This window comes from Acanthochromis polyacanthus, chromosome 21 (genome assembly GCF_021347895.1).
Source record: "Acanthochromis polyacanthus isolate Apoly-LR-REF ecotype Palm Island chromosome 21, KAUST_Apoly_ChrSc, whole genome shotgun sequence".
Lineage (NCBI taxonomy): Eukaryota > Metazoa > Chordata > Actinopteri > Pomacentridae > Acanthochromis > Acanthochromis polyacanthus.
Window position 1 is genome coordinate 2,252,987 of NC_067133.1, and position 25,781 is coordinate 2,278,767.

The 25,781-nt window shown below is 41.2% G+C and overlaps 1 protein-coding gene across 3 annotated transcripts; it reads right to left on the reverse strand.

The window, feature by feature from the left end:
• Window positions 1–1,907: 1,907 nt before the first annotated feature.
• tlcd4b (TLC domain containing 4b) lies at window positions 1,908–24,582 on the reverse strand. Of its 3 annotated transcripts, none has more exons than XM_022196449.2 (8): window positions 24,216–24,582; window positions 22,620–22,699; window positions 21,224–21,376; window positions 17,961–18,050; window positions 10,912–10,970; window positions 7,844–7,938; window positions 7,642–7,715; window positions 1,908–7,557 (listed from the first exon to the last, which is right to left on the reverse strand). In XM_022196449.2, exons 3-8 carry the CDS (start codon window positions 21,367–21,369, stop codon window positions 7,209–7,211), a joined length of 813 nt encoding a protein of 270 aa, XP_022052141.2. In that variant the 5' UTR covers window positions 21,370–21,376; window positions 22,620–22,699; window positions 24,216–24,582; the 3' UTR covers window positions 1,908–7,208. The 3 variants fall into 3 exon arrangements, with proteins under 3 accessions (XP_022052141.2, XP_022052142.2, XP_022052140.2); XM_022196450.2 differs by lacking the exon at window positions 24,216–24,582 and adding an exon at window positions 23,410–23,600; XM_022196448.2 differs by lacking the exon at window positions 22,620–22,699 and having other exon boundaries at window positions 24,216–24,579.
• Between the last annotated feature and the right edge of the window lie 1,199 nt (window positions 24,583–25,781).

Below are 25,781 nucleotides of genomic sequence, written 5' to 3' on the forward strand. Positions count from 1 at the left end.
TTTTCTGAATCAAATGACTATTTGTGAAAATATAGATATTTTTTAATGTGGACATTAGCTACGGTTTTGGCATATTTTTGTGGTTGTTTTTTTTTACATTTAACATGCTTTTTTCTCTGTAATTTTACCAGATATAATTGGTAAGTAATTACATTTTTCAATTCCTAATATTCACCATTTTTCTTTCAAACAATGGGAAGTGTCTGTAAAATCTAACTCTTTTGGAGATTCAAAAATAGTGAAAAATAAACTCATTTTATCGTCAAACGTTGGAAAAAAAAACTTACTATTTGTAGAAATGGAAAAGCATTGACAGTTTTGACCTGGTTTTTCTGGTTAATGAGTAAACAATACTTTTTTCTCCAGGGATTTGACCAGGTATTATCTGTAATTTAACAAATCTGTAACATAACAGTAAACTGTTATAAAAAAAAAACATTGATTTTTTACAGTGCAGGATAACATAATTTCGGAAAAACCCAAGAATTAGCACAAAATTAAATGCAACAAATTACCTCACAGACTGTGTTTTACATGCCAGTATGGACATTAAGAATTGTTTTAGAAATTTTAAACCTCAAACACCGTCGTTTTTCTCTGATATAACATCCCATATATGATCAGCCACGCACACTCTTTTTGTCATTCCTGCCACATTTCTTACAGTGGTAATTGACACAGCTGTACTCAGAATTTTAATGACTATTAAGAGGTATGGAGCAAAACACATTTTTCCAGCTACTTTTAACTGATTTGAGCCTGAGGAAGAACATCTGGTGCAAATGACCTGAAATGTACCGCAATGACATGTGGATGCTCCAAGGCCTGGTGTGCCTGGTCACAGCAAAGTAATGGCTTTCTGATCACAAAAACAACAATAATCATTGCTCTTCACCTGCCATACTCACCAGATTTGGTTGGAACTCCTTCCCCAGAATGTACTGACACTGTTCTGGTGTTAGTTTTACTGCCACCTTTTGGAAACAAGCTGTTGCTTCACCATTTGCTACACCTCACATCAGCTGTGGTGTAACGCAAGGCTCAATTTTAGGTCCAGTTTTCTTTCCTATTTATATGCAGCATTACGCAACATCATTTCATGGTATGCAGATGACACGCACATGTACCTTTCCTCCTAGTGGGCTTAAAACAATTGCTTTAGTTCTAGTCTTGGTGAGGCCAACTAATGGAAGAAATTTTGTCTAAATCAGAAATCCTTCTGCTCAGTCCCCCAAACTGCACCAGTCGTATTAAGACCTACTTTGGTCCCTCGTCCGATAATGTGAAACACTGTCAGAAATTTGGGAGTGCTATGCGATTCAGAGAAAAAAGCTGAAAAGTCCTGATTCCTTGAGTGAAGAAACATCTAGAATTAAACCGATGCTTTCACACTCCCACCTGGAAGAAGTCATTTATGCTTTTATGTTCTCCAGACTCAACAAACTTACTCCCTTCTGCTCAGCTCAGCTATTTACTGGATTTAACAGATGACATCATATTACCCCAATCTTGGCTTCTCTCCATTGGCTACCTGTTTGCTTTACAGCTGATTTTAAGATTTCACATCTGGGTCACAAGCTACACAGCAGAAATGTTGACTCCTTATGAGCTGGTTCACATCCTTCGATTCATAGGTTCTTCTTCTTCTAGCTGTTCCAAAGTCGATGCTTAAATATGAGGTGACAGTGTTGTTGCTGTCAGGACGCCTCAGCCTCAGAACAACCTGCCTGAGGAGATACGGCTTGAAGAGTCACTTTATAAAGCCATTTTTAGACTTAACTTTAACGTGATGTCATCATGGTATTGCTTATTAAGGTTTTATTGCTTCTGTTAGTATGTTCTGCAAACCTGAAAGTATCATTGTTAGAATAAAGACTCGGCATTTGGGTCGCAATAAGAGTCCACCATCAACTTTCTCTCGTCTTCAACTTTATTGAAGAACAACACTTTCAAGTAAGTCTGGGCTTTCAGCACTACAATTACGTGATCATTAGTAGTGGTCATTGTAGACGACGACAGTCCGAGCCACAAAGGTAACGCTCAGACAAGAACCCCCCGAGGGCTGTGAGTAGTGTAGGCTGCTTCACATTAAAATCTCCAGAAAAAAACAACAACAACAACAGAACAAGATCATAACAAGAAATTGCATTGCATTAAAAGTCAAAAAGAGAAAGAAGAAGGGAAGGAAGAGAAGAAGCCACACTGGCCAGTCATTCACAGGAAAACAACAACAAAAAAGAAACTGGTAAGTCATTTGATTATCATTTTTTACCCATTATAATAATAATGCTGTCATCTTTCAGATTCTGCTGATTAGAGTTCATTGTACACATAGGATCAAATTTGAATTTAGAAAACGGGGCAGAAATTACTGCTGCCTATAAGTACCATGTGTACTCTTAAGCGGACGAGTAAAATACATGGTTTGAAAACCAAATTCAGGTGCAGCTTTGTTAATATTGTACCTATAACAGGTCAATACTTTGATCACATGGAAGGACAGTAAGGTGACTCATATATACCTTTTTGATATATATTTAAATAAAATGAACAAGCCTCCCCAAAGAGAAGGGGCCATGAGGTTGTTCTAACCTGATACAATACTTAGTACAGATCACGGCCTTTTAATAGCAGCCAAATGAAACTCAACATTAACTCTACTGTCAATTTCCAAACAGCCCCAGGGTGTGAGATCGAGCACAGATACCTGCTCTGGAAATATACTCTGTAGAAAACCCTGACGAGTACAAAAACTCTGTCTGTCCAGTCTGCAGACAACCAGGCCACGTACTTCTTAGATGTGTACTTTCTACTTTGTGCGTGAGACCTTCGCCAACGGCGCGGTCTCGGTCTAAACTCAAAGACAACCAGGAAGCACAGGACGCCGCTATGAGAAGTGCATCGGGCTCAGCAAAGTCTCCCACGCTCTGAATATTCACAGCTTCGAGTTTAGGAGGCCAGAGAAATGAGATGTTAGCCTTCCCGTCGACTACCTGTATAGCTTATAGAGTTTACGTCAAAAAAATATAGTTTGATTTCCATTTCTCAACACCTCGGACAAATGTGAGATCATCCTAATGCCACTAAATAACCCATCACGACATTCAGAGACACACCCCTCTACTCAGGAGAGCACAAAAACTCAACACAAAACAGGCTCCCCCAGGAGGGATCAGCTTTGGATTATAATACTTGGCCGGATTAATCATTGTGCAGGCAGGTTATAAAAATATATACACAGAGTATACGCAAGGAATACAGAGGAGATAATCACTTGATATTACATTAGAAAGTTCATGCTAATCCAAATCTCACTGCATCACATCCACCGTTTATGTAAAAGGCACAAGATACTGTAGCCCCTCCTTTTGTGGCGACAGACAGAAACACAGAAGATCACAGTAACGGCTCCACAGGGAGTGTGCTTTAGATTTCCACAGTGACGGCACCGACCCACGCATTCTCACACTATTTTAACGATCTGTTCGGCCACAAACGCACAAACTCCACCAGTCCAGCACGCCAAAGTCTGTAAATGTGGAAAAAACAGCTGCACTAAGCCGTAGGAGAGAATTTAAACAAACACAACAAAAATGGATGTTTGAAGTTAGAAGAGTTTGATTTTTAATATTTTTTTTTTAAAAGTGAAGCTTAATGATGGAGCGTCACTACATGAGACGCCAGGAATTTATATAAAGCACTGACAACAGTTTAAACTATGGATCAGACGGACTGAAAAATGTTTGTCTTAATTTGCAGGATTTTGTGATTTTGATTTGAAAACTGACTAATTGTTCAGCCACAACTACTAGTTTTTTATCTTCTTGCAACAATTATGAAGTTTAATGGCCAGAATACACATTTTCTATTTTACATAATTTCTGGAAATCTTTTTGTGGTCCTACTCAGCGTCTGGTGACCTCTGAGAAGGTCCTAACCCCCATTTTGGGAACCGCTGAGACTTCCGCCGCAGAGACGTAAACATCTAATTTTTGTGAAGTCATGATGACACAAATAAAAACGCCATATTTTCATGAGGTTTTCCACTGTTTGACTCCTTGTTGCGTCCTGCACACTTGATCTATGTCAGCGGTGTCAAACATGAGGCCCGTGGGCCAAAAGCGGTCCTCCAGAGGGTCCAATCCGGCCCGCAGGACGACTTTGTAAAGTGTAGAAATTACAGAGAAGACATTAACTGCAAACTGTAATTTTGTAAAACTATAAATTTAAAATAATTTATAGATCTATATTTTCCATGGTTCTTTTGTCATTTTGTACTATTTTGTCTTCTTTTTGTTATTTGTCTGACTTTTGTCGTCATTTTGTTTCTTGTTTTTGTCGTCATTTTGTTTCTTGTTTTTGTCGTCATTTTGTTTCTTGTTTTTGTCATTTGTGTAGTTTTTTTGTCCCGTTTTCATCGTGTCGTTTTGTCTCGCTTGTGTTGTTTGTCCATTTTTTGTCGCTTTGTAACTTTTTGTGTAATTTTTTGTCTTTTTTTTCGTGTCATTTACCTATTTTTTTGTTGTTTTGCGTCTCGTTTTTGCAATGTTTTGTCTTGTTTTTGTTGCATTTTGTCTTTTTTTGTCTGACTTTTGTCATTTTGATCATAAAGTAAAACACTATGTCATTCAGTTCCAGATAGCTGTGACTAAATGCTGTGTTCCTATGATTTGTAGGTTGTAATGTGTAACTAGTAAAATGAGGCATACTGTGGAAACTGAACTTATTTCTCTTAAGAAATTTCAGAATTTCAGGATGTTCATGATGTTTTGTAAAAAGATGACTCCTTAAATGCGCACACTTTCAAAACGTACCATTTTTGTGCTAAAACAAAGGAAAAATTTGGAGTTGTCGTTGTGTATAGGCTAACATGTTGTGATGTTACTGGCCACTGAAGATCAAAATGGGGTGAATGTGGAACCTGAACTAAAACGAGTTTGACACCTCTGATCTATGTGCGATCCCACTACAGCAAAGCAAAAATGGAAATACAAATTAATGCCCATTTAAAAACCGTCCAGTAAGAGTCTGACAGCGTTATGAGAGTGTGATGCTAAACTGATGGAGTTCTCTGGCAGAAACACGAGTAAACCTGCAAGTACGAACGTCTTCTTTGTAGATCTCATTCCTGGTCATCTATTTCTACATGTGAGGCAAACCTGAGCCGCCTCCTGTGTTTCTGTCCGTCTTGGTATCAGCTATGTAGTTATTAGAGTCCGCCGATGGCAGACTGTACGACAAGAAGAAGTGATGAGTTTGTGAAACTACGTAAAGCCGACTGGCGTACAGAGAATGTGTTAACATTTAGTGAGTTAGACATACAGTGTGCAGGAGGCGCCTGCATAGCTCCTGTATGTGAATATACTGTACAGACATGCAGGGAGAGGAGGAAATAATCCAAAATACTACACGTCCATGCTTTGAGTATGCTCTGAGAGGGAGAAACATTTTTGGAAGACAAACCCCTTTTTTAGCATTGGATTAATGCAATTAATATTTAGATGTTGCTCATCTACTATTCTCTAAGGCATCACAGAAATATGTCAACCTTACCATGCTCTACAGTGATGATTTACAGTTTATACAGAAAAATAAAAACAAACATGCAGATTGCCACGTTGCTTTTCGACAGCGTATCGTTATCACATGTCGGGCACATCCAAACGAATCCGATTATTCGATAGAGAATTTAAAAAAAAAAAAAAAAAGGCATATTGCTAGCATTCCCATCGCTGACATTCTGCAAAAGGACGAGCACCACGTTGGCGTTTTAAAAGGGCACCAAATACAGTGTTTTGATTGCACGCTACCTGTGCATGTGCAAGTTTGAGGAAAGAAGAAAAAATGAAAAGAAGTGGAGCACGCGTGTGAACTTTTCCTACTCCCTCCATCAATTAGGTTCTCCGAGTCACCGAGAACAGAGGAGAAACATGGAAGAAGAAGCCAGACTGCGCCGACTTGGACAGAGTTTGTGAGGAAAGTGATGCTGCTCTGTTTCACTGCATTGGCTGGAATAAGCTCTGAAGACGGCTACAGGGAAGAGGACGAGGGGAGGGAGAAGTACCTCTGAGCCAGTGATATCACAATGGATCATGTTTTGAAGCATAAAGTCACGTTTTTTTACAGTGAAAAGAAGAAAAAACCCAACAGATTAACTCACGAGGAGTCGACTGACAGCGTCTTTGTAAGGCAGAGGTAGAACAAAAACGTTCAAGTTGGACAGTGGAGTCCTACCCAGTGAGGCAGAGGTTTGCAATGAAAGATAGACTACTGAAATTACTACAGACCATCTTAGACGACTAACAAACAAACAAAAAAAACACAGTGATGCCACCACGATGAATACTGACAACACAAAGCCGTCCTGTGAGAAGCTAAGGATGCTGGAGAGTGTGTCTGTCTCTCCCCTGCATGCATATTCTTGGTGTTTTGAATTAAAAAAAATCCAAATTATAAAGAGGTTGGAGGGGCATGGCTGGTGATATAGGTAGGCGCCACTTGTTACAAGGAGGCCACAGCAGGTGATACTGTAGAAGAGGCATTATGGTGTTTTTCTGTCTCTTTTTGTGAGGTTTGATGAGTTTAAGACAAGAGCCCTATAGATTCACAAACACTGTATGGGTCGGATGTGAGAGTTCTTCCCTCTGTAGGCAACGTCTCCTCAGGTGTGGGTGCAGAATGAGCGAGAGGGGTTCGGGGGGTGACAATGAGGGAGATCTTCTGAAGGGGCTAAACTCTGTTAGTGATCCTACTCCTCCACTGTTATTGCTTTCCTGTGTTTCACAGGCACTTCAGAGGATTGGGCTTTGGCTGAAGTGGACTAAGAGGAGGTGACAGAGGAATGGTGAGTAGTGACAGAAGAGGAGAGTAACAGATGGCGGTAAAAGTGTGCTTGTGAGCTGTACCTTGTCGTCTGAAAGCTATCACACAGCAGGATGCTAATCAGTCAGTGAGAACACTGAGGCTGCGAGCGCTGGTGCTTGATTGAGTCAAAGAGCAGTCTCCTCGTACCGTGTCGGGGTCAGAACCTGAGAACTCTTTGCCCGGTCTGCTATCCGACTTCAAGGAGATCAAGGGCAGAGACTGAGGGTGGGTGTGGGAGGGACGTCGAGGCTGCAGCAAAAGAGAGAGGCTGTGAGGTTCCTGGGTGTCCAGCCTCCCTCCCTGCTCAGGTCTCTGTCTTCATTTCCTTTCTGCTCTAAATCTCTTCAGTCTGTGTGGTTGTTGACGTGCTTCTTGTCCGAGGAAGACGACGCCTCCGCCCCTTCCTTCGCCTTTCGCCCTCCTCTCCCGGTCAGGACTTTGTAGCAGCCGCGGGTGATCTTATACATCCAGATAGTGTTCAAGATATCCAGGGCGATGCAGGAGGTGATCCAGGCCACCTGAGCGCCCAAACCCAGCCGATCGAACTCTGGAGTGCCGAAAGTGGCGAAAACACTGGCCCAGTAGGACGGCATGACGGCGATGCGCACGAGAAAGAACACTACCGACATGGCAACGCCGTTCAGCACCACCAACCGGTGTGAGCGGGGGTACTTTAATGCCTCGAAGAACCACCTGGAAAGAAATTGTGAGAAAGAAAAGTCAAATGAGTGTGATGTGAATCCTGGGAAAAGTGCTGACTAATAGAGAATGACTCACCTTTGGTTCACAAACGGCGTGGATAATTCTGAAATGAGACGAAAATTGGCAAAGTAGGGAAGCACGCCACGTGTCTGTAAGGACCGAATGCACAGATTATCAGAAACTCAGGCAGCAGAATGACACAAAACAGGAGGAACAGTGAATATAATATAATAATAAACCTATGTCCATGCTGGGATTTGAACAATGACAGACTCACCAACACATATCCATAGGCGTAGAGCGCCGCCAAGTGGTGGCAGACAAAAAAGCTGTCTCCCATCGTGCTCCAGTTACATGCTAGCAGCACGAGGTCTAGAGAAGAGGCAAACATTGTGGTCACACAGGTGGCATTAAAGTCTAAGACAGGGGTGTGAGACTCATTTTAGTTCCACATTCAGCCCAGTCTGACCTCATTGACCAGTAAAATCACAGCACAATAACCTATAAACAACCACAACTCCTCGTGTTTCCCTTTGTTTTAGTGCAACAAAGTACATTCTGAAAGTGTTCACATCTTCCTACAAAACATCATGAACAACCTGGAATTTCTTCAGAAAAACAAGTTAAATTTCAACAGCATTCTGCCTCAGTTTATCATTTACACATTACAACTTACAGATCACAGTTTATCGACAGGAACACAACATTCAGTCGCAGCTATCTGGAACGGAACAATCTAGTATTTTACTTTGTGATCAAAACAACTTGTCAAGGTCTTTTTTTTTTTTACCTATATGCAAATTTACAGTTTGCAGTTGATGTCAGTAACTTTTTTCAATCTTTTTAAGGGCTTTTTTTTGGGGCCTTTTTCAAGACAGAGAGGCAAAAGAGTGGGAAGAAGAATTGAGGAAGGATCTGCAGCAAAAAACCATGAGCTGGCTTTGAACTCATGACCGCAGCATCAGGGGACTACAGCCCTTATTAATGGGTTGCCCCTTCTCTGTAAATTTTACACTTTGCAAAGTCATCCCACGGGCCAGACTGGACCCTCTGGTGGGCCGGTTTTGGCACGCAGGCCATATGTTTGACACCCCTGGTCGAAAAGAATGATCCTGTTCATTGGTTTTTTAAAGGCAACAAAAGAGCGGCTTCACCAATGATAAAGAAGAGCAAGGAACCATCAGTTTGGTGCCGCTGTGCTGCTATTTTTTGATACAATACATAAAACATTAGGGCAGACAAATCATGTAATCTGACATCTTAACTGGAGTCACACCCTTTAATTTCCAAACCAGTGAGAGCAGAATTTAGAGGCTCCACGAACAGGAATTTCTGATTCCTATTATTCACTTCAGTGTAGACTCATTCACTGTTGGTAATGCATTGAATCCAAAACTTTGTACATTATATAATTAATAATAAACACTGTAAATCACCAAACGCACCAGAATTGAATCTGAAAATAAAAGAGAGAGAACACACAGAATATTGTGGAAGACAACGTGGCAGTTCTAATGTACATGGGATGAAAAAATACCCATGAACATGAAATTGACTGTGCGATTCATTTTGTAGCATTTCATTTTATTAGTGCAGCTGTAAATCTACATATCAAAGTGAAAATAGACCTTTTAAAGTGGCAGCGAAAACGACCAGCGCTGCCTTTAGGCCAGCTCACTTTGCCCTCCCAGTTCATCCGCTGAAATTTCCTAAAAGAAGATCCTATGAAATCTGCCATTAAGTTCAGGTGATCTTGTAAAATCTCACAGCTCTGTTCCACAGTTTTTTAGCTACACATTTTCAAAGCTAAGTCCTGACAGCGATTCCTCCTCGGCCTCATTAATCTTTTAATTTTGATTGGATTGGGTTGAAATTTATGCAGAAAATCCTCAAAACCCTGACAGTAATTTGCAACTAAACAGTTGTAGCTGAATATTTTACTGTAACCAAATGAGCACTGAACAATAATTTGAAAAAAAAGTAAATCTGCACTCCATTTCATTTTGCTGCACCCAAATTTTGGAAGGTAACTGGTCCTGCTTGGAAAACTAATTTCCACAGATCTTGCTAAACGTTGCTTCTGAGCAGAGACCTTTAAAGATATTCTGACTGCACATTTCTGAAAGATTATTTAAAATTCACTTTACTGCAACAGCAATCCAACTTTTATATTGTAACGAGTTAATTATGATAACAGAGTATATTACTGCTTAATCACTTAATAGCTTATTAAATGATTACTTATTACTTTTATTGACTTTAACACTGCATCCAGTGATTTGTTTGTTTTCTAGGTACTGCGTGTATTTGTACTGTGCTGACTTCAAGGTTTGTTTTTAATCTCTGCAATACTTTCACTTACCAGCCACTCTAATCATATAATTCTATAAGTGAGCCAATATATATAATTGTGGGACTTTCTGCATCATAGTCGACATTTTTGCTGTTTTCAGGCCTAAAATCAACCTATAAGCAAACACCACATGGCATTTTTACACAAAGATTCTTCTAAATATTATATATACAATTTAAATTAAAAGTTATTTATAAAGATATTGTAGTAAACCTGTTGACTGCTTTATATTTATATGAAATAACTCAGAAAGCCTTGGAGTCTTTCCAGTCTTTTCTTCAGGAGGAAATGACATCATGTGGAGCAGGTCATGTGATCTGGAATTAACACACTTCCTGGAGAGGAGTTTTTGTCATGAGGAATTTCTCAGACACAGATACGGTTAGTTATTTTCCATATTAAATTTGATATATCGCCAAAAAAGCAATATCTGTCATGATTATCTCAACTTAATAAGAAGAACTCCATAAAGACAAATTCTGAATAAACTCATTTTATTATTGTTTAGCTAATTAGAAGGTGGTTGTTATTAAATTGGGATGATTATTTAGTTGACATTTTAGTGATATCCGGTCATTTTTTATTGATAAGTGATTGTTTCCATAATAAATAATTATGGAATAAGCATGCAAAACATTAGTTGTTTTACTTTTTATGACAATGTATGGAAGGACTCCAAAAGTACCTCATTTATAGATCGACCCAAGTATAATTCTTTGATCTATGCAACGCAGCACAACAGCTCTGCCACACATTTTTGTAATCGAGCTTTAGGATTTTGTGAGGTCCCATTAACTTCACAACATTTTTTCCAATAAATACCATGACATGAACTGGGAGGGCTAAATTAGTTGACAAGGAAGGAGCTCTTTACATTTCTACCTCCTCGTCCTTTGACTTGTGTGTTTACAGGAAATAAAATGATTATCACAGTTTGTGTGTGAGAAAAAACACCAAACAAGAATTAAAGGGAAAACAAAAAGCAGACTCACCGTAAAGGAGGTAGCCACAGGTTATGGCTACATTTAGTTTGACAAGATAGGGGTCACCCCTGTGGGAACAGCAAAGAACACGGTGTAACAGCGCTTTCAACACGGCTGTAAGTCTATCACATTCAAGGCAGACAAGCCAGAGGGTGGAAGCTGGTTAGCATTCTAGAAAAAAGTCCTCCTCTGATCGATAATCGACTTCTGCAAAGAAAACGTGATGTCATTTTGCGGACTAATTAACATAACACGGCTAACACGCTAATCACGAATCATGCGGAAAGGTCACTCAAGGTTGATTGGGTAACGTTAATGAGCTTGCTGTATGTGGTGAGGTCTTGATTAGAAAGAACAGCATGTTGATAAGGCTGAAGAAGAACTGTTTTTATGGTGAGTCCGTAACATGACAAACGGCTCTCTGAGAAGGAGGAGCCTCCATTACCGGCTGCGTTTGTTTCCCTACTTTGACAGCATCTCTGAATAAACAGGAATCAGTCGGCCAACGAACAGAAAGCCCCGACCTGCTCCGGTGACCGTTAGGTGTCCTTGCAAATAACCTCTGTTCAAAATAACAATGGAGGTGTCCCTGCTTCAATGGACATCCGATTCTGGTATCAGTCACAGGTATCGTGTAGCAAATGACTGGCTGACCGCTCGTGTAACAAGACCTCCCGACACACGTTTAGTATAAACACGCACACACAAGCTACTGTACGACAGCTCGACTTATCCACGGCATCACCCTGGGATCACCACGGGCAAAGTTTATCCGACATATTTCAACCACAATTTCCATAATAAGTCGCTCCAAGTACTTTGCGTACATATGAAAATGTTCCCACTGCATTATAGGCATGCGACATAAATGCTTCTTTTCTTTCATCGCTTGAGGCATCTCGAACAAGCAACTTCGTCCATAACTTAATCAGCAATTTCTCAGCAGCTTGGTCATGCTGTCGATGATGCATTCGGTTTCTTTATGAATCTCATCTAATGTTTGTTTCGCATGGAGCGCTCCCCCTGTTAACCGACCAGCTGTATCACTTTACCAGCTGCACTCAGACAGAAATGCACCGAGCAAATATCAGGTTTGATAACACCCAACCTAAGTGATAGTGTGATAGTGGGAGAGTCTCCAGGCTGCCGTCTCAGAGTCCAAAGTATTCTCCATAATCGTATTAGTGTGATCCAACTTCCATTTATGAAATGTACAGAAACCCATAGTCTTTTCTTAATGTACGGCTAAGAGGCTGGAATTCAGTCCCACAGAGGATAAGATATTTAACAGAATTTCACCACTTCCTTCATGCTTAAACTTTGTGGCCTGTTATTAAAAACATATAACTTTTCTTTTTACAGATGATAAGCCTGGAATCTGAATCTCCAGAGTTAACAAAACTGGATGAGACAAACTAAAACTTTAATACAAAGTTCATATCCAGTTAGCCATGTCGGCTTCGTGTGCATCGCGGTTTGCCAGTTTACTTTGGCTTTTAAAATTTTATGAGCGTTAATATTTTAGCATCATAGTTGCGATTCAGTAGCGTGTAGGAAAATAATCGCCTTCGTCTTCATGCGGGTTGTTCAGTGGAACGTCTTTGTTTCACGCGAGAGTGCGACATCTGTCATTCATCTCTGCAACAGCTGTACACCTTCGACTGTTCTCATCTAAATATCATGCGTGATCTGACGCATGTTACGTTCACCAAAAGCCGACCGTTACGTCTACATGTAGGTCTACAAACTACTCAGAATAAAACATCTAAAGTCACTGAATACACTGGCTACTACATAAACACATCTGAATGAAGTTAAGGGGCAAAGTACAGACACAGAAACCAAAATTATGGAGGACAAACCAAAGATTGTATATAAAAAATGGATGCAGCAACTGCAACGTCACTTCTACCGTTTTTAAGTCTTTAATTTTGAATTTGGCCATCGTCGTTTTGCCCTTTTAAAACCAGACATAACAAAGCTACTTCCATCTTTTACATACAGTCTTTGGGAACAGCCCTGCAGAGGTTCATATTTTTTGTCCTTAAATCCTAGCACTATGTTTTAGCAGGCTCTTTCTGCTACATAACCCGGCATATCTTACATTTACATCCCACAGTTTGACACAGGCACCTTTACTAAGACCCGTTTGGCTATCCGACCTCATCTGTCACCACCACGTTTTCACAAGCCCCCCCCCGCTGTAACTCCTACAAGTCAGCTGATTTCTAACAGCGACAATTTCAGCTTTGTGGCATGAAAGTCATATTTTTAGCTTCTGGGGTACATTGCAGTCTGTTTTTTACTGCATTGAAGAATTTCGAAGTAAGATCACATACACCAGAATGATTCAGTTACTCAAGCGTAATAGATATTTTTGTTCATGAAATGATGGAAAATGTCATGAAAATGCACAAATTTCTATCAAATATGGTAGCAGATGCATATTGTTTACTGCACACAAACTGATCATGATTATTGTTTTGCATAGTCACCCCGCTAAAGGCCCAATCTGAGCCATGAAAAACCCTGTTTTGTGAATCAAACCTGCACACAAATGGAGCAAATCATATAGTATTTGTGGGTGTCAACTATGCTGATGATAAATGCTCATAAACACTCTCACCTACTCATGAACAGATGGCAAGCGTCAAGTTCAAGTGAGCAATTTATGACACATTTACAGTTAAGTGAGCTTTCTCAATCCAGTGAATCAAGTGAAGAGCCCAAAGAAGAGTATGAGATTTTTAACCCTTGTGTCGTCCTGCGAGTCAAAACTGACCCGTCTAAAGTTTGAAAATGTGGAAAGAAAAGAAAATTCACAGTGAAAATTCTGATGTCCACATTTTCAACATTTTTGGGAAATCTTTCAATTTTTTAGTGGGGAAAAAAATGTTAAAAATGTTTCTTAAGAACATTCACACACACACACACAAAAAATCAACCAAAATCCAGCGAATTTCACTGGATTTTGGTTGATTTTTTTGTGAATGTTCTTAAAGAAAATATTAGAAGTTTAACTTAGACATTTTTAGGATTTTTTTTTGGAAGAAGTTTCTTGCCAAATTTGAGGGATTTTTTAAAAATAAAACTTTTGAGAGAAACTTAAGGAATTACTGGCATTTTCTTCCAGAAGTTTTTGCAAATTTTCAGAAATTTAGGGATTTTTTTTGGCTGAATTTGACTTTTTTTCAGACAAGGAAACAATATTTTTTGGTGCCTGTCAATGAGGACAACAGGAGGGTTAAGATAAGATAATGAAAATGTTCTTGTGTGACATTCACTGTCTTCAGTGTCAACGTGGAAGGTGGGATAATAAGTTACATAACACATTTCCACCAGGTTGACCTCAGATTAACTCAACCCTGAAACCTAGTCCTGTACTCCTCTCACAGCGCTGTGCACATGTGAAGTTCAACTCCAGATAAGCTAATCAAGAAATGGCGCAGACGCCAGGCCGTCAGACACGGTGCTTGTTAAGTGAATGGATTATGATAAGAGCCGAGGGCCGCGCTGCCAGCCGGAGTGACACCCTGAAAGAGGCTGAGCAGCAGCTGAAAACAATGCCGGGCCGAACAGTGCGGCTCTGGCCACTCAAGCGCTACTGAGAACAGCACAGAGGGAACAATGCCGCTGTGTGACGGGTCTTAATGATGCTGTAATACAATCAGATTGACTGGAGAATTAAAGCTTGCACCACTCCGTGTTGCAACGAGACGAGCTTTAAAGCATTACGGTACTGCTGGGTGAAGATGACGGGGTGAGAAATTCAACAAAAAAGGTGAGGGAATAAGATTGAAAAGGCCAAGACAGAAACTGCTTCAAAAAAAGAATCGACTTCTCCTGAGGGGGAAATTATGTGACAGAAAAAAGTCCTGTCCCGAAAACTGTTCAAAGACAAAGAGTGTTGGACAGGAGGGCTCAGATATGGAGCACCTGAACACTCAGCAGATGAAGATTGGTAGCAGGAGGAGGCAGAGAAGCCCCCATCCTTCACCCGCTCTACCCTCCCTCCCTCTAGACTACCCCCTAACCACCCCTACTTTCTTTTCTCTCCCCGTTTTTTTTTTTGCTCCATCAGCGAAGCCGGCTAGAGCCGACAGACAGATAAAAGCGAGGGAGGTGTGCTGCTTCGATTCGACAGCCAGAAATGTGGGGGTACAACGGACAGCGAGAGGCGGGGGGGGGGCTCACGAGGGCTGCTGGTACGGGGGAGGCGAGGGGAAGGGGGTTGGGCAGAAGACTAGGCTGCTGTTGTTTGCTGTGAAAAGGAGTCTTGTTGGTGAGATTCTAGTCCGCTAGACAGCCAAAGAGGAAGCGAAACAGAAGGGAAAAGAGGAGAGAGAAGAGGAGGAAGTGTTGTAAGAATACAGGGGCGGAGAGAGGGAAACGAAAGAGAGCGAAAATGTTTCAGAAGACTGATTGAGATATTGGAAATAGGGAGAGAAATTAGCATGACTCTTTTTCAGGACTCACTGACGCAAACAACACAGTCAGCAGTAGCAGAGAGAGTGGAAGACAGAAACAGAGAGAAGACAGTGAAGACAAAAATCAAAGGCTAAATCCACTGAATCTACAAATCTCTGGAGACTCCTCTGACACGCTGGATCCATCCTCTTGCCTTCCCACTTTCTTTCTGATAAAGGGGAGCGCCATCTTTGTCACTCCAAAAGGTATTACCTACCAACCCTGACGATTCTTCACAAATCCCTACGTCCCATCATCGCTCCTTCGTGCGTTTATATCCTTCCCATGCGAGCTAGTTGAGGCTGCCAGTTTGAAAAGGCAGATGCGAGAACACGGGTTTCTCCTAAAAGCGCCCTGAGCATTCACACCGCTTTGGTTTTATCCTGCCTAAATGACAAATATCATCATTTTGCCTTTTAAAGCGAGTAAACAAAACAATATACTGTTTTGTAGTGTATATATATATATATGAGTTGATTCTTACAAATAGGGACGACATGATACCAGAAATTTGAAAGTTGGTACCAGTGGAATTCTATGATTCTTTATGTCAAGTTTGATAAAGCAAACAGCAAAAAAATATAGCAGTCAACACACTTTATGTAGCACAACATGTTTTTTACTGCAGCACACAGTTGCCTGGTATATTATGAAAACATGCAAATAATAAATAGCCCCGTTACAAACAATATACGAGCTGAATGTAGCCTTCAAGTATATTAAAACAAACAGCACTGTGCTCTAAAACTCACTCTTCCAGTTTCTTTGTGAGGACTTTGATGTGAGTTTTTTGACATCTTTTGTAGGAAAAGCTTTAGATAGGGTCAGCTTTGTGTGTGTTTGTCTTTCCTGCCTTACATCCTCCTCACGCTAAAGTTGTGAACAGATCATTAGAAAAACCACAGAAGCTTCTGCAAACACACACACAGATATATGTAGCCTGCTCACATTATCAGCAGCACCCAGATCACACTGACGACCAGTCAAAAGTTTGGACACGTCTTTCCAGTTAATGGTTTCTCTTTATTTTCATGACTAATAAATTACACTGTAGATTCTCACTGAAGGCATCGAAACCGAGCCTAGCCACGCTATACCCATGTTTCTGACGGCACAAAGGTCTAGGGAAGCTCGACAGGGAGGGAGGCGGGCTAAAAGGTTGTCTATCAAATCACTCTGCAGCAATTGGGTAGGTATACAACCAATCAACGCAACGAATAGGCTGACGTAGTTCCGAGAGCACCGGCGGATTGTGGCTAAGTCCCATTAGCTTCCCAACCAGCGGAGCCAACTGGTATATTAAGGATTTGCCATATCCCGTCGGCATAAGTCCAAATACGTCTTTCTTCTCAATGAAACACTTCAGTGCCGTCCTTTGTTTATCTTTCAAGTTGAATTTTAGCTTCAAATCTTTAAGGGCTGTGGCCAAAGCCGAGTCTAAAGATAACTGTTTATTGTGCGCCGGTTGTTTCTGTCAGAATCGTCACGCCTCTGTCGTCACTTCGTTACGCCCACCTTCTGACTCTACACTTCATGGTGATTGGTCCGGCCAGTTTTAGGAGAATCCAGCCTCGAGCCTTATGGAGGGTAACTAGACCCACCCTGGCAGAGAATTAAATTCGTTGCCGTGGGTTGTCTAGCGTGGCTAGGCTAATCGAAACCATGAATGAACACATATGGAATCATGTAGCAAAAAAAACAAAACAAAACATGTGAATTAAGTGTTTTGTATTTTAGATTCTTCAAAACAGCCATCCTTTGCACACTCTTCTTCTCTCCATGAGCTTTATGAGGTAGTCTCCTGAAATGTTTTTCACTTCACAGGTGTGCCTTGTCAAGGTTCACTTGTGGAAATTCTTGCCTTCTTAATGGGGCTGGGACCATCAGTTGTGTTGTCCATAATCCATATTATGACAAGAACCAATCATCCAATCAGCTTTGATGCCTTCAGTGACAATCTACAATGTCAATAGTCATGAGAATAAAGAAAAAACATGAAAACTTTTGACTGGTAGCGTCAAACTACTGCCAGCCTTTGTCAAAGTTGCGTGTGGAACACTGTTACAACAAATTCAGCTGCTACAGTTCACAGACAGTAACATTTTAGGATGTGAACACTGCAACAAGACATTGTAAATACAAAGAAACTCTGAGCTTCAATTCTGTCTTCAGATCTGGATGTCTGTCTTTGAGCTGCTTAGATCAGTTTGAGGGGCTTCCACACTCGTTTCAAACTTTACGCCGTTTGCATTCTGAATTTTGCTCGTCTTTAACTGGTCCCCGATAGTCAACTAAAACCCATATCTCCATACACGACATTTAAGTTGTTTTTTCCACAGCAGATCTGTAATTGCTAATGCTATCCCGGAGAAACCACAAACTAAAGTAGCGGTATTTTCAGCAGTTTTTGCACAAAAAAAACAGATTCCATTATGATTTTAAAACGCTGGTATTGATTTAATAATGAGATATCAGTTCTCACAACATCCTTATTTACAAACTGTCTCGTCGCATTTCACCGGTACTACAACAGTGATGGACAGTGACGGGTATGCCGTTAACGAATTAGCTTTTCTTTCTGTTCCACTCACCAGACAGGGTTGGCGTTGACCACATCATCGAACCACAGGATGTACAAACAGAACAAGCCCACAATCAAGGCGTGCACGGTAGACACCAACCTGTGGACGGACACACACACAGATCAGATCAAATCGGTAACCGTGATGACAGATTAATAGCTCTACGGTCAGTCACTGGAAGTCATTTTTAGTCTGTTTTATTACGTGTGTGTTCATGCTTGCATACAGTACGTAATTACATCCGTTTTGTCCTCCGTGTCCAAGTGAGTGTAAATTCTTTTTATCGGACCTTGGACAGCATCACCCTGACCTTTGGAGTGGTTATCTGGACCACTGAAGAGATACTCCAGAGCTCCAGTGGCTCTTATCTCCCCTCCACCAGAATCAGTTTCTCCACCGTCACTGTACAACCTCTGGTGCACAGCAGTCCCTGTCCAGCTGCAGGAATGAGCGCTGGCCCAAACCGGCCTGCCAGACAGACTACTATACGAGTCTAATATGAAGTATCTAACTATGAAGTTTGTGAACCCGATTGCCAATTTAGCCATCTGTGTAGGATACGCTATAAATCCCGCAGCCTCCCTCTGGTTCTTATTATAAAGAAAAGTGACTACTTATATTCATAACAACAAAGGGATGAACAATTAGTGGGAAGAGGGCAGACAATACAAAGAAAACACGAGGCAGACAGACTGAAAGGGACCGTAACATTAGTCTTGTAGTTTATGCTGCTTTGTCAACCGTAGACTGCTCTTTCTTTGGAAATGCTTTCTCCCTCCTCTCCTTGCACTTAAGTTGTGGTTACATAAACAACACACTGACATACTGAAGAGCCGGCTGTTATGCAACACTGGACCACTCTAAAGTGAACCATCAGTGCTTTGCCTTTGACTTGTTTTGGGCTCCTTGGTCAATGCACTCCATTCTTTCAATTACGAACAAACAGGCGAATGTAAACTCCGGCTCAATGAAAGAAGGGTTATCTTGGAGTACTGGTGGACGACAAACAGATGAGAGGGAGAGAACATGTACGACATAGTCAGTGAAAGGCGTTACGCAAGTACAAATTATTGCCCTCTGAACTTCACCCCCGAGGTTTCTGCTTGAAACTTTAAACCACTCTGTGCTCCACCAGCCGTTTAGAGCACAGCTGTAGTCGTGCAGAAGGATGAGTTGGCCTGAGGCTCATCAGGGTCCATGTCAAAGAAAAGCATCACCAAAAACACTCATGCTGGCCAAACAGAGGTCAGTCTGGTCAGCATGTATACAACAGCAGCATTCTCAGTAAGTGTTGTCGACTACTAAAACTCAATTTTTAGCGTGTTTTGTGTTTGTTGTAAAGTTGGAGGATTAAAAAAAAAAAAAAAAGCTGACAAGAAATGAAGATATTTGCTTCTGCCATTCCTCAAGTCTCCCCCTCAACTACGAGCCAGTAAGAATTCAAACCAGGTGCTATACACGCAACCAATAGCCGTCCAGCTTAAACTGTGGCTGACAGCTCCAGACTGTGTGTTCTTCTGGAAGGGAGTGGGAAGAGCAGCATTTTGTCATGTTTAGAGCTAAACAGCTAGTTTAGAAAATCCCTAAAACCGGGGGTTATACAGTCACGATGAAATGAACCATATTTGCAGCATTTTAACATGAAAAACTTGAATGTGGGAACATGTGACACTTTGATTAATTTGCTGAAAGTGGACACAATATGGGACCTTTAAATGATCTGGTAACAAGTCACAAGTTTGGAGACACCTTCTCATTCAATGGTTTCTATTTAATTATTTTATACATTGTAGATTAATACTAAAGACATCAAGACTATAAAAGAATACATATGGAATTATGCTGTAAGCAAAAAAGTATCAATCGACAATGTAGAAAATAATACAAATAAATAAAAAGCACTGAATGAGAAGGTGTGTCCAAACTTTTGACTGGTAGTGTATTTCAATAATAGATTAATGGGTCCGAGTAATTTTGTAAGAAGAAAGTAGACGTTCTCCAATCTCCTCCAGCTTCTGAAAATATCTTCAGGTTCCCATCCTCCAGGATATCTTTAGGTCGTGGACAAAACAAAACATTTGTTGTGTTGGACTTTTGGAAACACTGATGAACGTTTTTTTACCATTTTCCACCATTTCCCAGAGCAAACTAATCAATTTATTGAGACATTATCAAATGATTAACCTACAAAGAAAAAAATTAGGGATGCCCGATATTGGCTTTTTTTTGCCAACAAACGATGTGTCGATATCGACCAACTCTCAATTTCCGATTCCGATATCAACCGATACTGATATATGTGGGCTATTCAGCTAATTTTAGGTCACATTAAACATATCTCCTGTCATGGAATTAACGCATCATGTCTGATTTTTTTGTGAGGCTCCATTGGATGCATTCTGAAATGCAGCAAGGCTTTCCAAATGTAAACATTGTCTGCGCAAAATCAGAAAACTACCTCAACTTGAGTTACGGAAAAAATGCCACATGTACGCCTTTTTTTAAAAAAAATTGTCTCAAATAACAGTTCACACTCTCCCTCTCTCCCTTCCTCTATCAGTCCAGTAAATCCCAACAAAATCCAGGCATTATTTATCGGCAAAAAACCAATAATGATATTGATCGATACTGTATTTGTACGCCAATATCGGGTCAATGATATTGGTGGGCCGATATCATCGAACATCCCTAAAAATAATCATTAGTTGCAGGCCTAGTCTCGGTGGGTTTTTGGTATAATTTTATTAATGCGCATTTTTCACGAATATACAGGGTTATTCAAAAAATAATGAACCGATTTCATTACGCAATATTTTAATAATGAAAAGCAATAAAAAAACTCCAGCCAAGTCACAAGTATTCTACTCACAATCAACTTTTATTTGATGTTTAAGGTCATCAAATGACATTGAATAACAACAGCGATCGACTCAGTGGATGGTGATATGCTGATACACGTTTGGGAGGAATTCTCTTACTGCATTAATGTCAGAAGACAGGAAATAAAAGTTGATTGTGATTAGAATACCTGCGACTTAGCTGGATTTTTCTATTGCTTTTCTTTATTAAAATATTGTGAAATGAAATCGGTTCATTCTTTTTGAATAACTGTACAGTAAAAGTCAAACTGTTGAATCAGAGTGAAGTATGCACCACCCAATACGTGTGGGGAAAAGGTCCAGCTCCGGCTTCCACGTAGATGAAAACACATTTACAGGATGGACAAGAAGACGTCTGTGCATGGTGGGAGAGCAGAGTTTCCTGTAACACACCTGGAGTTCCACTCGGTGAGCTTCGCTGGAGGCAGTCGTCCATAACCCGGTGCGAAGGCGGAGGAGAGCCGCGGGCTGGCCACTGAGAAGAAAAGCTGGAATCCCACGAAGCTGCCAGCTACCACGCTCAACTCTCTCGTCTCCATCACTTACCTAAACACAAGGAGGCCGGGGGAAAGAGATACAGGGAGAGTGATACACATGGACAGGTTCAATCGATGACTGTCAGTCATCCTGGGCAACAGCAGAAGAGAAACTGAAGTGGCAGCGGTGGTGAGAGGGTGAAGCGGGATCCTGAGTGGTTCATCCGGTCAGCAGAGGAAAGAAGAAAGAGAAAGAGACAGTAGGGAGGAAAAAAAAATAAGCCGAAGACGAGGGCTGTCTAATGTAAGTGACATGAGAGCTTTAGCCAAGCAGGGCATAGAAGGGGAAGAGAGGATGAACAACACATGAGAGGCAGAAGAGTTAGGTTAAGGGCATCAGAGGGAAAGAAAAGACAAGCAGAAATAGATGCAAACTTTCTAGAGGTGACTATGTATGTAGCAGAGCGTTAAGATTTGCAGCACAAGGTCTCCATTATTATGCATTTTTGCAAGAAGATTACAGCGAGTTGTTTAGGACACACACAAAAAATCCCTAAGACGAAAACAAAGCCTGAGCAAGGAAAGAAAAGAGGATTTTCACGATGAAGCAACAGGTTCAGCTCATAAGAAGTGTTTATGCTCTATTTTACCTGAACAATACTCTTTATTATTCCTGTATGTGCGTTTGAATCAGCTGCATGTCTGTGGTATTTGGTTTGATTCTTCATTGCTTAAACGGCGAAGCAAAACTAAACCTCAAGCAAACTAATTAACACAAACTGTGTACATTAGAGACCGGCTGAAGAGATCTGTTTGCTTTCACTCAGGCTGACAAATCACAGGTTATCAGTGAAGACGGACACAAGAACGAACCAAATGAAAACAGAAAAGAAATCAAACCCTGAGTCCTCATTCATTACAGGCTGATGTTACCGCTCAGGCAGTTATCTTATCAGTTTTCCACACTTGCTGATGCTACAGAACTAAATCTTCAGACTCCGTTCTGCCCCACAGGAAGTTACAGGATTGGCTCAACAACTATCTGACTCTTAACCTGGTTTACTTAATCTGATAGACAAAACATGGAGTCATCAACTTGCACTAAAAAAACCCCTGACAGTACTAGCAACTTCTCAGCCTTCCTTGTTCCCATTATTTATTTACTGCCCGCAAAAATCATCGGCTGATTTTGTTTCTTCGCTTCACCCCGTTCACCTTATAAAACTGCAATTACAGCACAATTCCCAATGTACCTGAGCTCAAAAAGAAGGTCACAGAGAAAACTGGATACTACTGTGTATTATCATACTGACCTCTCACTTGCTCTATAGTAACATCAGCTATTGCCACATACTGTGCCAGCGTTGGTCTGGACTCTGGTCTGACGAATGCCCTGCAACATGGATTTAACCACAGAAAACAAAGCAAGCTGTTTATGAAAGTACTTATTAGTCACAAATTGTATTGCACAAAGCCAAGATTACTACTGAGTGGCACAACAATATAATGCAGCCATATATTTTTGCCAAATCATCCTGTTTGCAAGGCGGCCTAAGTAGTTTAGCCTCCTCCGTGCAGCACATGACACTGCAGGCATGTACCCGACATTAAGTTCTATTTTTACTTTAAAATGCCCAATGTCGTGCATACGTACTGTCCAGCAAAAGCAGGAGGAAAGGGAGCACAAGCACGAGCTACTGAGGAAAACAAAAGCACCTCAGGACAAAGTGCCACAAGCAAAAAAACCCATCAATTTAAATGCTGCCACGAAGATTACAGCTTTGCTCGGAGCCACCAGAGGTAATCTTCTGAACAATTTTCCACTCCGGCTTCAGGAGCAAGGGTGGAATAAACTTCAAAACACATCAGAATGGACAGGATGCCACTACTGCGAGAAGTGCAAACTCCTACTCATCTGAGCTCCATTCTCTAAAAAATCTGGCATGATCAAGAAGGGAAGCTGAGGCAGGCCATTCTTGTTGAGAGGAACCACAACCACCCTGAGAGACTCCTATTGTCCCCAGCAGCAGCAGGAGTAGCTCTGCACATTCCTGGTTTGATCATATGCAGCATGTGCCTGAATAATTCATTGTCATTCTTCACCTGGCAGGCTGGTTCATGCTGCCCCGTGGGGGGAGAGAGAGAGGCAGCCTCCTCACTGCGGTTGACAGCACCGGACAGGAGAGCTGCTCCCTGCCTTCCACGTTTGACCTTGTTCCGCCGGACTATCCTGCTGCTGTCAGCAAATCGTGACCCCGTGACATATCGACCAAAACATAAATAATAGCGGTTCAATTTCCCCCCCACCGCCCACCTCCACCAACCCCTGTTCGTTTGGAAATCTAAACCCTGTGTACCGCATTGCTACACCACACCAATCGGTCTGACTCGCTCCGTTCAAAGGCGCAATCCTTGATCACACCGATCTGCACAGGCAGGTTGGATCATGACATGAATGCTGATAAATAAAATAACGTCCCGTTATTTAAAAAGCCGACACAAAAGCCACCTTCACAAGTGGAGCACGTATGTGGCAGCAGCGATCCGCTCCTTGGGAAGTCCACTGTGCTGAGCGGTGGAGGTACAAATAAAGCACCGCAGACAGCTAATGGGAACGACGTTGGATATTATCACAGTGCAACACTGCTTCTTTCCGCCACCCAGTACAAAGCAGGCAGGTGTTGGACGAGTTGGAACAAGCCGAGCCAGCGGCCAAAGTCTGAACCTTTTGGATTTAAACGGCAAAGTTGCTCAGTAACGCGGAGCTACGTCGCTGCCACAGAAAGACAGACAGACAGAAAGACATGGGCAGGCAGCAGACTGAAGAAAAACGTCTAAACTGTTGGGAGAGAAAGACAACCAAGCGTTAGCCCGCATTGTGTTAGGTGTGCTGGAGTGAGCTGTGTTACCTGCTGTCCGTCGCATAGGTCTGTGTAGGCGGTTAAGCTCCCGTCTGGCCGGCGTCTTCTCCACTTTCTTCCAACTTGACGTTAAGCTAGCAAGTCGGCTAAACTGCTCCAGCCCGCTGGCTCTCCCCGTGAGACCCCAGGAAAGAGAGAGAAAACAACAGCCTCCTCTGCTAGGCGCACAGAGCCCGGCTCGAACAACCATTACAGCCGGGAGAACAACGGCTCCCCTTCCAGCCCCGTAGCCCCAGCTGCCATGTGTTTGTAACCTTACGAGTCCGACACGAAAAAGTTTTTACTCGTTTTATTTTGGCGTTGACAGTGAAGACAGAGCCGTGTGACGTCGGCACGTACCCGCCCCCGCGTGCACACGCCCCCCGCCACACGGGGCTACACCCACGAGGAAACAAAGGCCACATTGCAATATGATTAATGATGATCTGCTGCAGCGGAGTGGATACCTAAAGGGGAGAGGACTGTGGGTTATTTTTTTTTACGTCTTAACCTTCCTGCTGTCTTCATTTACAGGCACCAAAAATATTATTTCCTTGTCTGTAAAAAAAAAAAAAAAAAAAAAAATCAGCAAAAAAAATTCCCAAATTTTTGAAAATGTGCAAAACCTTTAAGAAGAAAAATTCCAATAATTCCTTAAAAGTTTCCCTTAAAAGTTTTTTTTAAAAATTCCCCAAATTTGGCAAGAAAATTCTTGTAAATATTTTCCAAAAATGAGTAAAAATATTTTTAAAAAATCCAAAAAATATCTAAAGTCAACTTCTAATATTTTCTTTAAGAACATTTGCTGGATTTTGGTTGATTTTATGTGAATGTTCTTAACAAACATTTTTAACATTTATTTTTTTTCCACCAAAAAAATGTTGAAAGATTTCCCTAAAATGTTGAAAATGTGGACATCAGAAGTTTCACTGTGAAAAGGGTTTTTTTCCCCCCCAAATTTTCAAACTTTAAAATGGGTAAATTTTGGCCCGCAGGACAACACAAGGGTTAACCTGATAGTTAATCATTCCAGAAGCCAGCATGCCAGAAATGTGTGTGTGTTTTATCACACAGTGATTATCAATGAGCATACATTGTTGATTTACAGACTCAAAACTTATCTCTGTGTATCAAAATTTGTAGACTGTGTGTAATATTAATCCCTTCCTGTCTTAAAATGGTTGTAGCCTTGATAATACTCTGTTGTAGATGTGCACATACACACATAGATATAGCTCTTATACTACTTTTCTATTCCATGAGAGACTCCATTCCATATATACAGTCAGCCAAAATAATGTTTACACATATCAAGAAAAGAAAAACTTGTATAAATATTTCAATACCAAATTTATTAAGACATCACGAGATTAATACAAGAGGTGTTCAAAGTGGTGGCCATTGGCTTCCAGACATTTATGTTATGTGGTAGACGTCACTTGTTGATGCTACATCCATGAGGGTAATGCCATCTGTTGGGAAAAAACATCGTACAACAATACACAGTGTCATTGTAATTTGATCAAACTTCTAAAGAGGCATCTATATGTATAGAAGTACATATGCAAATTAAGC